This window comes from Anarhichas minor, unplaced genomic scaffold (genome assembly GCF_050575085.1).
Source record: "Anarhichas minor isolate MPS153535 unplaced genomic scaffold, ASM5057508v1 ptg000139l, whole genome shotgun sequence".
NCBI classification, from domain to species: domain Eukaryota; kingdom Metazoa; phylum Chordata; class Actinopteri; order Perciformes; family Anarhichadidae; genus Anarhichas; species Anarhichas minor.
In genome coordinates, this window is record NW_027466585.1 from 3,158 (window position 1) to 19,361 (window position 16,204).

Sequence of the window (16,204 nt, forward strand, 5' to 3'; positions counted from 1 at the left end):
TTAAACCTTATAATATCATAGTCACTATAAAAGGTATTTATTAGGTGTACATTAGCCTGTCCTAGTGCTGAATAACGTTGGTAAAAAACATGTTTATCAAAGCATGCAGTATAACAAGTCAGTTGAATCAGTTTCTGTTGCCAAATGGCAGGCGGCATAAGAAATAGACATTACAAGATGACATTACAGGCAAAATGACTAGACTAAATGAGTTAAGCAAAATCTAGTGTAACTAGGTCGTGTAATCTGTACCAAAGATGGTCTTTGTGGTCATGTGCCCAGTTTTGTCATGTACACACATAATGGGATCAGTGGTAAGGGGAGAGTTGGTAAATTAATTTGCTATACGTCTGTCAGTGGTTCCTCATCACTGTGTCACACTGTAGATTCTTTATTATTACTCTTCAGTGCATTCGTTTGCAACCTACTATATTCTATGGCAAGAAATGCATTGTGTTCTTTGTCAAAATATTCTATTGAGGTGATGTGCCAGACTTTTAGATTATTAATATAGTCTACAACCTTGGCCTATAAACAACTAGGACTTGTTTTATTGCTGGTTTTCCTTGCCATCACATACAGGCTGGGGCATAATGTACTAATCAACATCTGGAATGTATGCGCGGGATGAAAAACATAAAGTTCCCTTTGTCAACCAAATCTTAGATACTTGTTGCTTGTGTTGCACAAATTAAACCATAAACTGATGTGATATCTATTTTCAAATTATGAAAAAGATGGCACAATACATATCCACTCGGTCTAGTATGGTAGAAACTAAGGATCCTGCTGTGAGTCAAATTGCAGCCAACATCAGGACTGTGAAGTGAAGAAGCACCATTGTTACTCAAAAGATGATTGTAGCCTTTTGCTCTGTAGGTTATTTAATTTGGGTAAAGTTGTCCTCATGTGTTTATTTATGCATGAATGTTATTGTATTTCTGGTTTCTCCCTTGTAAAGCTCTACATAAATAAGCCTCATTATTATTAATAAAAAATATTTTGCCTTTCCATAAATTAAAAATGCTTTATCCCACAAATGCATGACACATAGATCTAGAAGTCACTGTATAATATTACCATTTGTCTGCTCTACCAGATTGTAAATACTGTCGGTGAAGTTGCCAATTATAAGTCTCATATAAGTCAAACGGTAACAGGTGTCATGTTTCAATTTCAGATAATGTATACAGATCGCCTTGAGGGTCCTTTGATAAAAAACAACAACAACAGAAGCCAAGTCATTTGTTATATACAGTTACATTTGCTATTTACAGTTACAGTATTTGTTTTTTTTAAGCGCTGCTCATGATGGGACTGAGGGCAGGATTGTTTCCCGTGGAGCCCGGATGCTTTTATTCTTTCCTGATATTTAACTGAAGACTGGAGCATGTAGAGCAACAGGAAGTCGTTTCTTCCTGAGCGACTAGCGGACGCCTGAAATCACACTCAAACGTTTGGGTTTTGAGTCTTTGAGACGAGCCCGTTGCTTTTCCTTCACCCTTCATCATGAAGTCCTCGCCGCTCGTGGACCGGATCACGTTCTTCTGGATTCTTCCGTTTTCAACATGTCGCCCCCCCGTTCTCTGTTGCCTTTAATGAACATAATCTGTCACGTAACACACAGAGAGGCTTCATCTTCTGCAGTTTATATCTGAACAGACTGCTGGTTCTCTCTGCATACTAAGCTCCTTTATTTTCAGAGGTCAGAGGTCAGACCTGACTATTAAACCTGCACTGAGCTGCCAACACGTCGAGATGATTTCAGGCCCAGTTCCAAGTTGTATTACTTCGACAAAAAGAAAACGGACCAACACTACGTTATTGTTTTTTGCAATACTTATATAATAAGAGATCCATACTTGGCGTCCGTGTATCGATACAATATTGTTACGCAAGATATTAAGATATTATGCTGCATCAATTTCTTTCCCCCCCCGCCCTTCCTGTTTATGTACAAATCAAACAAACATGACATGTTCGTCAGTGATCTGTTGACGGGAGCGTTTTTAACTTTGGACAGAGCCAGGCTAGCTGTTTCCCCTTGCTTCCAGTCTTTATGCTAAGCTAAGCTAAGCTAACAGCTTGTTGTGCTGCGTCCAAGAACTAAATTTAAAGCTGCTGTAAACGGTCTCGACCGCCGTCCTACGACCTGAAGCTTGAGCGGTCTAATATCAGATGTACTGGGAGACTTTAACCAAGTGACATTAAACAAACGTTACATCGTTAGCGCCTCATCGTGATCTAAATACCGTTATTTTATTATTTGATGCATTTTAGAAAAAGGCAACAAAAAGTAAGTTACAAAGAATGTTTGACTTAAATGAATCAAAGCCGGATGGAACAATCTGTGTATTTGACTTTTTATTTTTATTAGAGACATGACCGTGTTCTTTCTTTTGCAGGTAAATGACTTCAGTTGTAACTAAAGCGATGCAAACATTATTAGTATGTTTTTCTGCTTGATGAATATTTAATTTTGCACTTTAACTCGACCGACGTCACACTGAGCCTCGTTCATCTCGTTCATTTGTAAAGAAAAAAAAAAAAAAGATTTCTAAAAAGTAACCTCAGCTTTGTTTTAATATTAATATTTGTGAACGATTTTACACAGACGAGTAGCGTGAGCCGCATCAACACAACGTTTTCTGCTCATTTACAGAAGCCGCAGAACGTTCTGGAGGGTTTCTGAGCGTCTTCATAACCACCGTTGTCTCCTCGTGAACAAACTTTATCGCTGTGCTTTTTCTTTCTACATGATGCCGCGGGAAACGACCACGTAACAGATTTATCATTGTGAAGTTTGATTTTGCTGTACAGATAAAAATTTGTCAATTTAATAAAACCGTCTGCTGACTTTCGTATCTTTGACTCGAGCTCAGTTTTTATTTTAATATTCCTGATGTCAGGGTTTATCAAACTGTTTTATTATAAACTAAATATCCATCAACCAGTCATGTAAAGTAACTAAGTACATTTACTAAAGTACAACATTGAGGTACTTTTTCCACTTCTACTCCTTTGTATTGTCGTACTTTTCAATAGTTACATTGCAGATTCTGATAAATATTAAAATCAACAAATACATTACGATGTCATATTATAGATTCAAATAAAACTTTATTGATCACAAAGAAAGTCATAAGCAGATAAAGTGAATAGTTATAAATTGCTCCACTTTTACCAGCAGCAACATTAAAATGAACTCATTTATGCATCAATAATTATAATCTAATATTATGAAATGATCCATTCTGCTCAATGTGTTGAAGTTTTGGTACATTTTGATGCTCCGAGTCTGCTGTCAAGTAAATATTTGAATGCAGGACTTTTAAGTAGTATTACTACTTTTACACAAGTAGAGTTGTGAGTACTTCCTCCGTCACAGAATAAGAACTTTCAGACGGTCTGAACATTTAACAATAGGTGATGTTGTTGTTATTTGAACCACCAGGTGTCACTGGTGTTTATGATCATTGTAATCAAGGTTAAGTTCAAACTATGATGCTCTAAATACTTGTTGGACATGTCAGGGTATATATATATATATATATATATATATATATATATATATATATCCAACTTTGAGTCCCGTAACATCATCAATGGAAACAATAGAAAACAACTTTTACCTCCAGAACCAGAGGCGCCTAAAATATCTCCTCCCAGCTCTAAACTCTACCACATGCTTACCTGAACACTCTGCAGGATGTTATATCATATATATATGTTATACTGTCACGACAGCACGAGGACAAAAGAGAAAAACCTCCAGCTGCAGAAAGCTCTTTATTGTTGCTTCCCGCTTTACGTTCTGTACACGTTATAGTTTCTTAAAGCAAAGGAAAGAATGAAGAAGCAGGTCTGTAGTGTTTTAATGATCCCTTAGGTGGGTTAGCTGTCGGGATGCTGACATCAGCAGGACAGAGGAGGCTCCTCACACACAAACCACAAACTTACACATAGAAAATACCCCAAAACCTGACAGAATATTATCACTTATTATTCCAGATGTTTGAAGTGCGTGTGCTTCGTGATCGCAAAACTAAACTAGCAACAAGAAAATCGAAACAGTCAGCTTTACTGAAATGAAGAGAGTTTGCTAAATTTAAGAGAATAAATTAGAAAGTAAGAAGATTTGACTATAAAAATGCTATTCTTTAAAAAAAAAAAGAACCGGTAGCGACAGTTTACAGGTCAATAATCAAAGTTGACTTCATATAAACATACAGCTAACACGTTAAAAAAAAGAGGGAAGAAAGTGAATTCAGTGTCGCGCCTAAAAACCTACAAAATAACTGAAGCGAACCGCCGTCGAGCTGAACGAGCCAATCAAAAGCTAGAACACTCTAAAGTCCAGGTACCGGGAGATTCTACTGGTTTCTACTGGGAGCGGTGGCTCCTCGGTCAGACACTTAAGGCACCGACAGTCTGTTCATCGGGTTTGTTTCGTCTCTTTTGATTCAAGCAGCTGAGCGGAGAGGATGATGAAGATGAAGCCTCAAGCTGCAGTTCCTCAAACGGCCACTAGGTCAAAGACTGAAAACTACTGAAAAAAGTCCCACATTTTCTTTTAAAATTATATTTTCCCCACAAGAAGTTCATTTTATTTAATAAAAATATAGTTTTATGCCGACGGGTTGAGAAAACTACAGCGAGCAGCCGGTTAGCTTAGCATAGCATTTGGACCGGAAACAGACGACGGATTGTTACACAAGTAGTTAAGCTTGTAACTGGGTCGTGACTAGAAGTTGACCCACGAGTTGCAAAAGATGAGCAATAAACTCGAATGGTTAACTTTGCGGTTGAGTTTTTGCAATTTTAGACACACGACCGTGTAACTGAGCATTCGCTAAGTCCCGCCTCTCGAACGCAGACTGGCCAATCATAGCGTAGCATCAGCCAGCTCCAACCAGGTTCCCGACAGCTGGGGGCGGGGCTTAGAGAAGGTTCAATTAGTTGTTTCTTGCCAAAATGCATCCTGGGAGTTTGAAACTTTGACTTTTTAAATCAGGGAACCAAATATTTTCTAAAACAGTAATCTTTTGTACCGGTGATTCAAATCAAGAGTTTCTGCAAGAGTTTTCTCGTTTAACATTCAATTAACAAAAATTAATAAGACTTTTAATTCCAAAAGAAAGTCTTTAAACTTCCAGTCTTTATGCTAAGCTAACAGGCTGCTGGCTTTAGTCTTACGTGAGATATGAAAGTGGTATCCAGCTTCTCATCCAACTCTGCAAGATTCATCAATTTCTTTCAAAATAAGCATGTGTTTGATTGACAGATGTTTCAACCAATCACAGTCAGCCCTGTTGATGACCTCACCCAGGTCTTGTCCTCTTTGTGTACATGTGGATTTTCTGACTCGAGTAAGTGAAAAAGATGCCGAAATCCACAACGTCCCGTGTTGTGTTGTTTGAGTGTCTGTTCGTGTCGGCAGGACTCCGGACTTCGACCTCGGTCTGAGGCTGATTTTCAAAAACACAGCTCAAAGAAAAGAAAAACAAACTCTGTGACGAGTTTTATAGTCAGTTGCACAAACCGTCTGGTTTCACCGTCTACACGTCAGCTTCTCATTGGTCCTGGCATCTCGAGTGTAGTTGTACCGTTGGCTGGGTGACCGGAGAGGGGCGGGCCATCAGGAGGCGGCGGCCTGGACGTAGTTGGCGGGGTAGAGGCCGGCCTGGCCGCCGCTCAGCTGTCCTTTACACCAGCCCTGCTCGTCCTCCTCACTCATCTTCAGCAGCTCCTCGCCTGGAGGGAAGACGGTGGTCAGAAACGTTCAAGCAAAGCATTTAGATACTGCGCACTGAAAGTGTGAGGATGCCATCTGTCCCTGTTCATCAGTGATCTGGACCTGGTTCAGGGTAAGCTTTTATAAACTAAGGTCCCTCCCTCTGCGGTCCCATCAGGTCCCATTAACTCGGTGTCCCTCTAAACTCACGAGGACGGACTACAGCTCCACAGAGCCGCCTGGTGAAACTCAACCAGGACGTCAGCTGAGAAGAGTCTCCACACAGACCTGAAGGAAGTGTTTTAGCCTCATCGTTGGTCTACATATTACTACGGAAGCCCTGTGAGGACAGTGAGAAAGATATTCTGGTGCTCAATTATCTCAACAGGTGAATACAACGTTTAGTCAGGATAATCTTTCAAAGTATCTCAAACGTTTTTTTAATCTATGAAATAAAAAACTTTTGTCAGAAACATTTTTAATGTTTGTTGTTGTAATACTCACTTTGGCCACAAGAGGCTGAAGTGCACCACTTTCCCATGTTCTAACTAAGACTATACGTTTTAACTTCTCCATGCACTCTAACCGTATACTATTGTTATTAACATATTGTGTGTTAGCAAGTTATGTAAATCAAAACTCACATGGAAGAGAGCACGATGCTTATAGTCTTACTCAGAACACGGTGTCGAGGTGCGCTTCAGCCTCTTGTGGCCAAAATGAGTATTACAACAGCAACCACTTAGAAAGATGATCCTGACAAAACTCACAGCTTTAAATATATAATAATAATAATAACAATAATAATCCTCCAAGCATCAGAACACACAAAGAAGAACAATCGTACACATCATTTGCTGATGAAAGCCATTCATCAAAACAACAAATAAACTGAAGTCTTATTGTTTTACATTGTATTTCTTCATAACTGTGCGTAAAGTCTTTATTCACATAAAAGAGACTTTACTTGACTCACAGACAGACGAGGATGTTTATTGATCGTTAGTTTAAAACATCCAGCGGAGGAAGTATTTAATAAAGTGTTTAAACTAAAACAGGAAACTAGAGCAGCAACTCACTCCATCAAAATAAAAGCATCAGTCCTCTGACTTTCTGCTTTTATTTCCAAAGACGACAGATGACGTGAAGCTGCTCACACATCGGTCACTCGCATCATGCAGAGAGTTAGAAATCATTTGACCATTTCTGCCATAATGAGCCAAGTCACAGAAATACATGAGTTTAATATCTTATGTATGAAGACTTATTCTCTTTGGTGCATTTGATCATCAGCACTCATGAAGCCACGTGTTCGACATGAGTGTGTGTGTGTGTGTGTGTGAAGGTGTTAAGACGAGGCATCACAGGCGAACAAAGAGACAAAATAAAATCATATTTTCAGGCTCTTAAATATTAACTTTCTTCTGTTCGGATGTGTAAATATGTTTGTTTTTGAAGCTGTGAATTCATAAAAATGTGCAAAGTTAATAGAAAGGAATTAATTCTCTCATTTAATTGTGATAAATATCTTTAAGGATAAACTAAATATCTTTTATATTCATCTTTTCAGAGTCACAGTATAAAGTACACAACAAGTTCACAACAAGTACACACGGCCATATGTAGTTTAAAAGTGCTACTTCCTGTCTTTACATTTACCTTATTATGTTATTAAGTCAAATTATTAACTACATCAATGTTTAAACAACATAAAGCAAACTGCATGGAAACTATTTATTAAAAATAATATCGTTTTTTGAGAATGAATTCAGTATCACAAAACATAAAACAGTATCTCAATATTTTCTTACATAGTATAACATCCTGAAAAGAGCCATTCTGCATAATGATTACTTTTAGTACTTTAAAATACTTTGGTGGTAATACTTTAGTACTTTTACTGAAGCACTGCGTGCAGGACTTTAACGTGTAACAGAGTATTTATATTCTCTGCTTTTAGTACTTTTATTTGGATGAAAAGTTTTATTCTGATGTTTTTAGTGCCGCTGATTATTTCCATTGTTTCTATCGTCTGTTTTGCACATTTTAATGAAAATGACAGAAGTCATAAAACTAAAACCGATCAATCAAACCAAAGATCCCCCCCCCCCCCCCCCCCTGTAAGCATTAGTAGGTGTTAATACCTGCTTTAAAGCTGAGCTCATCGGCCTCCTGGCCCGTGTAATCATAGAGCGCTCGGACTCGCACCCCCTCTACCTGATCCTCCTCCTCCTCCTCGTCCTCCTCCTCCCCCACGCCGTTCACCGCCAGCTCCTTCTTAGGACTCTCCTCGTCTGACCAGTCCGACGAATAATCTTTCACCCTGAGAGAGAGACAGGAAGTCACACAGACACAGATAAACCCGGTCCCAAATCTCCACAAAGAGAAAAACCATGTTTCAACAGCGTCACGAGTTACAGAAACACAACGTTCATCATGAAACATTCTCATCAGTAAAGGTGTCGATACTGTGAAACCTTTACTTTGAAATATTGTATGTTCTTAAAGTGAGACACGACACAAAAACATGAGACACTAGAAACGTGTTCTTGCACATTTAGCCACATTTGCATGAAGGCAGAACATCTAAACACACAGTGCTGTGATGCACCGCTGTACACCTGAAACCTGAAACGTCTCTTTGTGAAGCTAAAAGACCCGGAGCACAGGTTTAACACACTGTGTTATCAGTGTTTGGTGGAGTTTAATGTGACTGCTTCCTGTGTGAGACAAAGAGGACAACCTCTCCAGTGTCCTCCCCGCTCATTTGAGACTCCAGTCAAAAGAAATGAAGCTAAATGTGGACGTTTCACAGACGTCTCCTCCAGCAGAGGGAGGGCCGGTGGTGCGTCTGTGGAGCACCGTCAGCAGCAGACGTGATGGGATTAAAGAAAGAAGTAGAGCAAGTGAGTTACAGCCAAATGTCTGCTGCTTTGGAGGAAACGTCTCTCCTTTACGCACGCACGTGATATAATATATCATTAAAACTACCAATGACGACATTTGTTTTAATCCATAAAAATGTAATCTTTTGTTTCCTTATTATTAAATTGTTTTAATGAAGAAGAGAAACCCTTTAACTGACTATAACAGAGTAAAAGGTGAACATTTAGAATGTTCGCTGGTTTACTGACTTCAGCGCGTTGAGATGAATGTAGAGCAGCTGTTATAATCAAACAAAGACAGCCTGTGTCTGTTAATGTGGATCATTAATGATCAGCAATGAGCATCTGTGGCAAAGAAACGTGATCAGAGATCTAAAAGGTGTATTTTATACTTGGGTAGTCTCCATGCTACCCCTCCTACATGAGACACGGTGATCACGGCGGTGAAGGTTTGAGTGGAGGCGTCCTCCTACCTGCCGGTGTCCAGCGTGATGGGACTCGGTGGGACGTCCACTCCGCCCGAGGACACGATGTTGGTGAGGGTGACCACGTTGTCCTCGGAGTTTCCACCTCGCACCTTCCTGCTGATGGAGCGACTCGCCTCCGGAGACCACTCCTACACACACACACACACACATCAAATGATCACATGAACAGGACTTAACTTAAATAACGGATTCTTACTCTTACAGATGAAAAGGATTCAATACTGTGAAGTAAATATTCTCAGCTTTTAATTCTAATGCATCAATGTGTTCATCACTGTTTACGCTTTACATAAAATATGATCGGAGTCTGAGGGGATCAGAGCATCACACGGACACACTTCGGCCACGATAACAGGCTGCTGACAGAAGTAGGTGGCCGAGGATACAGTTACCGGTAACACCCTCAACTATCATCACTACAGGAAGTGTGTGTGTGTGTGTGTGTGTGTGTGTGTAAACTCAATGTCTTCACAGGCGTAGAATTCACACCACACAGGCAGACTGTACCTCTGATGTTACGGCTCCCTTTCTTACATTTTTAAAGTATAAATACTCAGCAGAGGAGTTACAGTTGGAGTTATGAATGAGTATACTCAACAGAGAGTCCTCACAAGTACAGAAAGACACACGTGTGTGTGTGTGTGTGTGTGTGTTGGACAATGGCTCTCTGTTAGCGTGTCGGTGGCGCTGTGGGAACGCCAAGAGGACATTCCTCAGAGGACAGAGAGATTCATTTCTTTCTGCCAACATCTCTCTTTCTCTTTCTAAACTCTTATTATTCAGTTCTGGAAACACTGTGGAAGGTAAACGGTGATAACTTTGTCCCGTTATGAAAGATTGTCCCTCCCGAGGTGTGAAGAAAATCTCTTTTGACACCTCAAGAAGAGTGATGAGGATGATGTTCCTCCTCCAGGAGACTTTGTTTCCTGCATGACTTTTAAAGAATCCAGATAGGTAAATAATATGTTTATTTAGTTTTATAGGACTAAATGTATTCCACTTTCAATTCTCTGGAAAGAATACAGAACAATTGGCCCCTCTGGCATGTTTTCATTCACTTATAAACGTTCCCCCTGCTTGAGTATTTGAGCCTCTTCGTCCTCTCCATCGCTGTCTCCGCCTCTCGAGGCCCCTTCAGAAACTACGTGACAATGGCACCACTGCTCTAAACCATAGAGGCTGTATTGTTGTACGGGTGGAAACAGTAGGGTGTGCACACGGTGTGCAGAGCTACAAACAGGTCGGTAACAGAAAGAAAAAAGGTGTGAAAATGTGTCAGAAATTCGAGAGAATAGAACAACACGAGTCTACAATCAGCTCACACACACACACACACACACACACACACACACACACACACACACACACACACACACACACACACAGTGTCTCTGCCTAAAGTAAAAGTGGAGGGCGGGAATCCAGGTGATTGCATCTCTATTGTGACTTGACATTGGGTCTGCAGATCTTTTCACAGACAACACATGGATTGAGGACCAGAGAGTGATGATGATGAGGGTGCAGAAACACCTGCGTGATGAATGATAATCAGTGATATCATCACTGAGGCTGGACTCTCAGAAACCTCCCAGCAGACGAAAGAACTGAGAGTTTGTATTTATTATGTTGGGGAGAGTCTGCAGAGCTGCAGTGAAATCTGTAGATTTCTACCACAACATGAGAGTGTGTGTGTGTGTGTGTGTGTGTGTGTGTGTGTTCAGACATTCCTGACCCCACACACAGCTCTCAGTCACACAACAAGGCTTTCACTGGAAGCCTGTTTGATATTCAGTCCGTCTCTCTGAAACACACACTGAACCACGACTGCAGTCCTCACAGTTCTCCTTCTGCTCAAGAAACGTGAAGGAAAAAAAGGAGGAATGAATGAAGTGATGTAAATAGTGCCAGGAGTAGATTAAAATAGTGTGTGTGTGTGTATATGTGTGTGTGTGTGTATATGTGTATATGTGTGTATATGTATGTGTGTATGTGTGTATATGTGTGTGTATATGTGTGTATATGTATGTGTGTATATGTATGTGTGTATATGTGTGTGTGTGTGTGTATATGTGTATATGTGTGTATATGTATGTGTGTATATGTGTGTGTGTGTGTATATGTGTATATGTGTGTGTATATGTGTGTGTGTGTGTATGTATATGTGTGTGTGTGTATGTGTGTGTATATGTGTGTGTGTGTGTGTATATGTGTGTGTGTATATGTGTGTGTGTGTATATGTGTATGTGTGTGTGTGTGTGTCCACACACACCTCAAACTGTGGCCAGTTCATGCTCATGCCCGGTCCGTGGGTGTTCCTCCACCATCGCAGATCTTCAGTGTCATTGGCTGCTTGGATGGTCTGACCCAGGTCCCGGTGCAGGCCTTTGAACCTATTGGACAAAATGACTGTCAGCCATCTTCATCATCCCCTCCTCCTCCTCCTCCTCCTCCTCCTTTAAGTTCTGTCATTACACATTTTAAATCCAAGTTTACCGTTCTTTTGTCTGACTTTGTGTCCTATACAAGGCCGACAGGAATGCTATTACATGCTAATACAACAACTGTTGAGGAGAGAACAGCAGAGGTTGTAAACATGTGAAGAGTTCAATGAATGTTTTGTTTTTTGACTTGTGGACACTTGGAAACATGTTGGATGAATAGATTGCAGTGTTTTCTATTCTTTGTAAAATAAATTAAATAAATTAAACTTTCTAACTGTGTTGTTCTGCACTGAAGACATGTTCTAGTTCTGGTCATGATGGTTCTGTTCCTCTAGAGCAGCAGGACTTTATGTTCTATGGAAACATCTGATCTGGTGGTTTGGTTGAGAGGCTTAACCCAAAACACCAGCGCTCACACGAGGATATTCACTTCAGGGACTCCTTCATGAGGAACCTGACCCGTCGCTCTCTACTTAAACTGGAATTGTTGATTTTGAAGAATAAATAATTTAACTTTAAAGTAGTGCTGGGCAACAATTAAAATATTTAATCGCAATTAATCGCATGGATTTTTTGCGATTAATCGCGATTAAATATTTAATCGCGATTAATCGCATTGTTATGGCAAAGTTCAATAATGAATTCAAAAGTAGTGTATTGCGCACTTTTATTTTAAAAGTACTGCTATATGAACAAAAGGGCAATAACCTTTGGTTCACGAGATGCAGGTAGCATGTTTTATACTTCATGTGAATATAATTCATACTTTGTTGGCATCTTATTCTGAAAACCGGATGTTCATCTGAAGAAACCGGATGTTGTCTCACGTTAATCTTTCCGCTAACGTTCAAAGTCCTTCGCTCGCTCCCGATCTGTGCCGTTTGAATGCGTTTACCGTGAATTTCAGCATATCGGTGCACTAAAGTGTAAGTGTCTGCTGAGTTGACCACGGAGATCTGAGTGTCTGCTGACTTTACCACAGCGATGTCCAGTAGTCTCCAGGGAGAGCAACAGCTGGTGCAGCTTCTCTCTTTATTTCTGCCCCCCCGACCAGAAGCGGAAGTCGCCTTTTCTCTACGGCAACCCTGAAGGGACATCACATCTCCAATACAAAACGATAAACATGAGACAGTCTGTTACAATATCCCACTGTTCTTGTCATCCTCTTGTTGTTATGTCTATGTATTGTCTCTTGTCTTTCAATAAAAAAAAATTAAAAAAAAAATTAATTAAAAATGCATTAACCCGCGATAAAATAATTGTCGGCGTTAATGAATGAATGCGTTAACGCGAAATTAACGCGTTAACTTGCCCAGCACTACTTTAAAGTAAAACAAGAAGACAATCAGTAAAATATTAATAACATCCCTGTGAAGAGGAAGTGATGATGGGAATGTACTTCAATCCAGAGTAAAGTTAAGAGGTGAAGTTTTTGTTCAATATTTGGACAAAGACCTCGTTGGACTTTACCCGTGGTGGTTACCGTGGTAACAGTGGCTTGTTTAAATAGAGCGAGAGGTCAAAGGTTAACGGCCAACACAGAGTTCTCCATTAACTCTTATGTACACACACTCGCACATTTAAACCTTCACAGTTCTACATAACTTCGCTCTGAGTCACGGATCATGAATCACCGAATCACTGTGTGTGTGTGTCCTACCAGTCTTTGGCGGACAGGTCGAGGTGTGTGTGGATGTCCAGCAGGACGTCTTTAAAGAAGCGCAGCCTCCTACGCTCGGCCTCCTGGGTCAGGTTGAACACCTGCTCCATGTAGCGGGGGTTACATCGGTTCAGCTCCTCCAGGGCCTTCGTGTAGCGCTGCTTCACCTGCAGCACACACACACACACACACACACACACACACACACACACACACACACACACACACACACACACACACACACACACACACACACACACACACACACACACACACACACACACACACACACACACAGCTACTGTACAACCCGTTGTCAACCTACATTCAGAAAGATGAATGGAATGTTCCTCTGCGTGGTTAAAGCTCAGGATTGATGTATTTTAGTGGGTGATGTACACACAGACCATGTGCACATGTCTTAAAATGCATCTTGTAAACGACCACCTTGACGCGCTGTGATCAGAGCACACAAAACCACCTGCACATTGGGCCAAATATCTTTTCCTACGCATCCAAGGTTGGCGGTTCGATCCCCGGCTCCTACTGTCTGCATGTTAATGGTGAGCTCACTGCTCCTGAATGCTAAGATTCACTTTGTCCACGACATCTGAACATGAATAAGCCCACATATATTACAAACATCTCAAGGGATTTGCTTCGCCTGGAACCAGACGGCAAGTGAAGCCGATGCAGAAGTGTTTTAAAACTGTGTCTCTACCGACCACCAGGGGGCGACACAACAATCTACCAGTCCAACCTTCATCTCAGTGAGTCAAAGCTTACTTTTTGTTTCACTGCTCTCTCAAATGTAAAGCTTGATAATGCTGCTGTGTGTACGTTTATAGCAAACCTGTTTGCTAATGAAGTGTTCTATAAATCAACTTAAGTATTCAAGAGGCATAATTGATGCCAGTCCGTCACCGTCCATGTGAATACGTTTCTTGTCGCTGTAATCCTCCCTCCTGTTCTAACAGACCGTGAAGAGTTCCTTTATTAATGTGATTTCAATACAAGTCTCAGTTCAGTGTTAAAATATGTCCTAAAGTTCAGCTGAACCTAAACTGAAGCCTCAGCGTCCTGAGTCACACACATCACGTTGATCTCTTCCAACGTTACGGCCTTTTTTAGTATCAAATTCCTTCTTTGTGTTTCCCCTGGACAGCGTTTCCTCGTAGAGCTGCACCAACAGAAAGAGGAGATCTGGTACTTAGAATTGTATTTAAATGTCCGACTGTAGTGCGTTTCTTTTGCATTTTGTCTCGTTTTGCTCTTGATGTTTTGTGTAAAGCGCTCTGAATAGCCTGTTGCTGAAATATGCCGATAAATAATGTCTTACATTATTATGTCATTGTGTGACTTTAGTGTTTTAAACAAACACAGTTACACAAACAGACGGAGGCAGCAGTAGAGCAGCAGCCGTTCTGAGAGGTAGAATCAGTGTTTCTGTGAAAGGAGTCTGGTGTGTTTGAAGAGAGCAGCGATCACAGCTTCGCTCCTCCTTATAAACACACACACCTCTGGACACTAGCTGACACACCCAGACTGGTTCAAGTGGAGCTACGCATGGGACTGTGTGTGTGTGTGTGTTCTTTATACTTTTTCGGCCTCCTCGCTGCAGCGCTCCGCCCGGGTTGTGAATTTGCGGACTTCCTCCTGAGACTTGGCCGGGTCGGCCTTGGCGTGCGTTTCTCTGGTAACCGCCGTCCACTCCTCCTTCCTGGTCTGATGGTAGCTCTTCTTACTGGCCTCCACCTTGACTGACACACACACACACACACACACACACACACACACACACTTTGATATTCTCCGATTACATTCACCTCATTATCGTTCTTAAAAATGCAAAACCACCGCCGCAGTGTAACATCGGCGTGTCGACACAGACAATAAAGTGACGAATACATAAACCCATAACTCCGGCTCCACCGACGTGCCGCTCACCTCTTTCAGTTTGCGGACCCAGGGTTTCTGTGCTTTGCGGAAGCCGTCGTCCGAGTCCTTGGTCTCCTTGAAGCCTCCCATCATCTGCTTGTGGAAGGCGTCCTGCCAGTTGCGCAGCTTCTCGCTGTCCTCGCCCGCCAGCCGCTCACGCAGCTCCAGATGCAGCTCGCTGAGCCGATCGGCCGCCTGCATAAAGGCGTGCCACGCTTTCTCCAGCGTCCCGTACTGAGGACCTGAAGGGACACGAGAGGCGAGAGGAGACACATTAACGGACAGATCAAATCGTCCCAGCTGGTTGATTTGTTTGCGTATGTTTTTGGGCCAAAGTCGAGATCGTAACTCACAGATTTATTTTGATCCAGGTTTGGTATCAAGAGTTTTTCAGCCAATGCTTTAAAATACACTTCCTGTAAATCAATTAAGCTGTGAACTGAGTGAATGATGTTTACACAAGGTAATCATTCGGTAGTCTTCTGCCATATTTCAAGATACAATTAGCTCTGAAACATTTGTATGATCAAACCATAGACTGTGTATAAGAAGTGGACGTAGTCATCGTCACTCATTTGGTTTGTGGACCGCCGTTTTGAAGCCTTGAGTCCAGTGTTTTGGCCCGTATTGCAACCGGTGAACAGGAAGTGACCATATTTGGACTGAGGAGGAGTGATGTAGGGACGCTGTATACGTCTCTGGTAGAGACCTGTCAATCACAGTAAGCCCCGCCCCTAAAGCATCCCCTGCTTTATGGTCTGTTTGACTCTAAATGGACCATAATGTACTAAATGAACATCATGCTGTATTGAAGAAGACTTGAAACTAGAGATTGAGACCATAAACTCATGTTTACAATGTTTACTGAGGTAATAAATCAAGGGAGAAGTAGAGTCATTTTCTCATAGACTTCTATACAACCAGAGGAGTCGCCCCCTGGTGGACACTAGAGAGAATGCAGCTTTAACACATGAAGCATCGGCTTCACTTTTCAGAACCGGAGGTTGCCGCCTCGTTCCAACACAACAGGTCTTTTTCTGTTGGTTGCTGGCTGAGCA

At 41.4% G+C, this 16,204-nt stretch overlaps 1 protein-coding gene across 1 annotated transcript; it reads right to left on the bottom strand.

Moving 5' to 3' along the window:
* Positions 1-3,772: 3,772 nt before the first annotated feature.
* Positions 3,773-15,614, bottom strand: LOC142943553 (protein kinase C and casein kinase II substrate protein 3-like). The gene is made up of 9 exons (XM_076085118.1): positions 15,500-15,614; positions 15,156-15,388; positions 14,808-14,963; positions 13,209-13,375; positions 12,526-12,633; positions 11,377-11,497; positions 9,093-9,235; positions 7,879-8,057; positions 3,773-5,754 (listed from the first exon to the last, which is right to left on the bottom strand). The coding sequence occupies exons 2-9, from the start codon at positions 15,345-15,347 to the stop codon at positions 5,639-5,641; spliced, it is 1,182 nt and encodes a 393-aa protein (XP_075941233.1). The 5' UTR covers positions 15,348-15,388; positions 15,500-15,614; the 3' UTR covers positions 3,773-5,638.
* Positions 15,615-16,204: the final 590 nt, after the last annotated feature.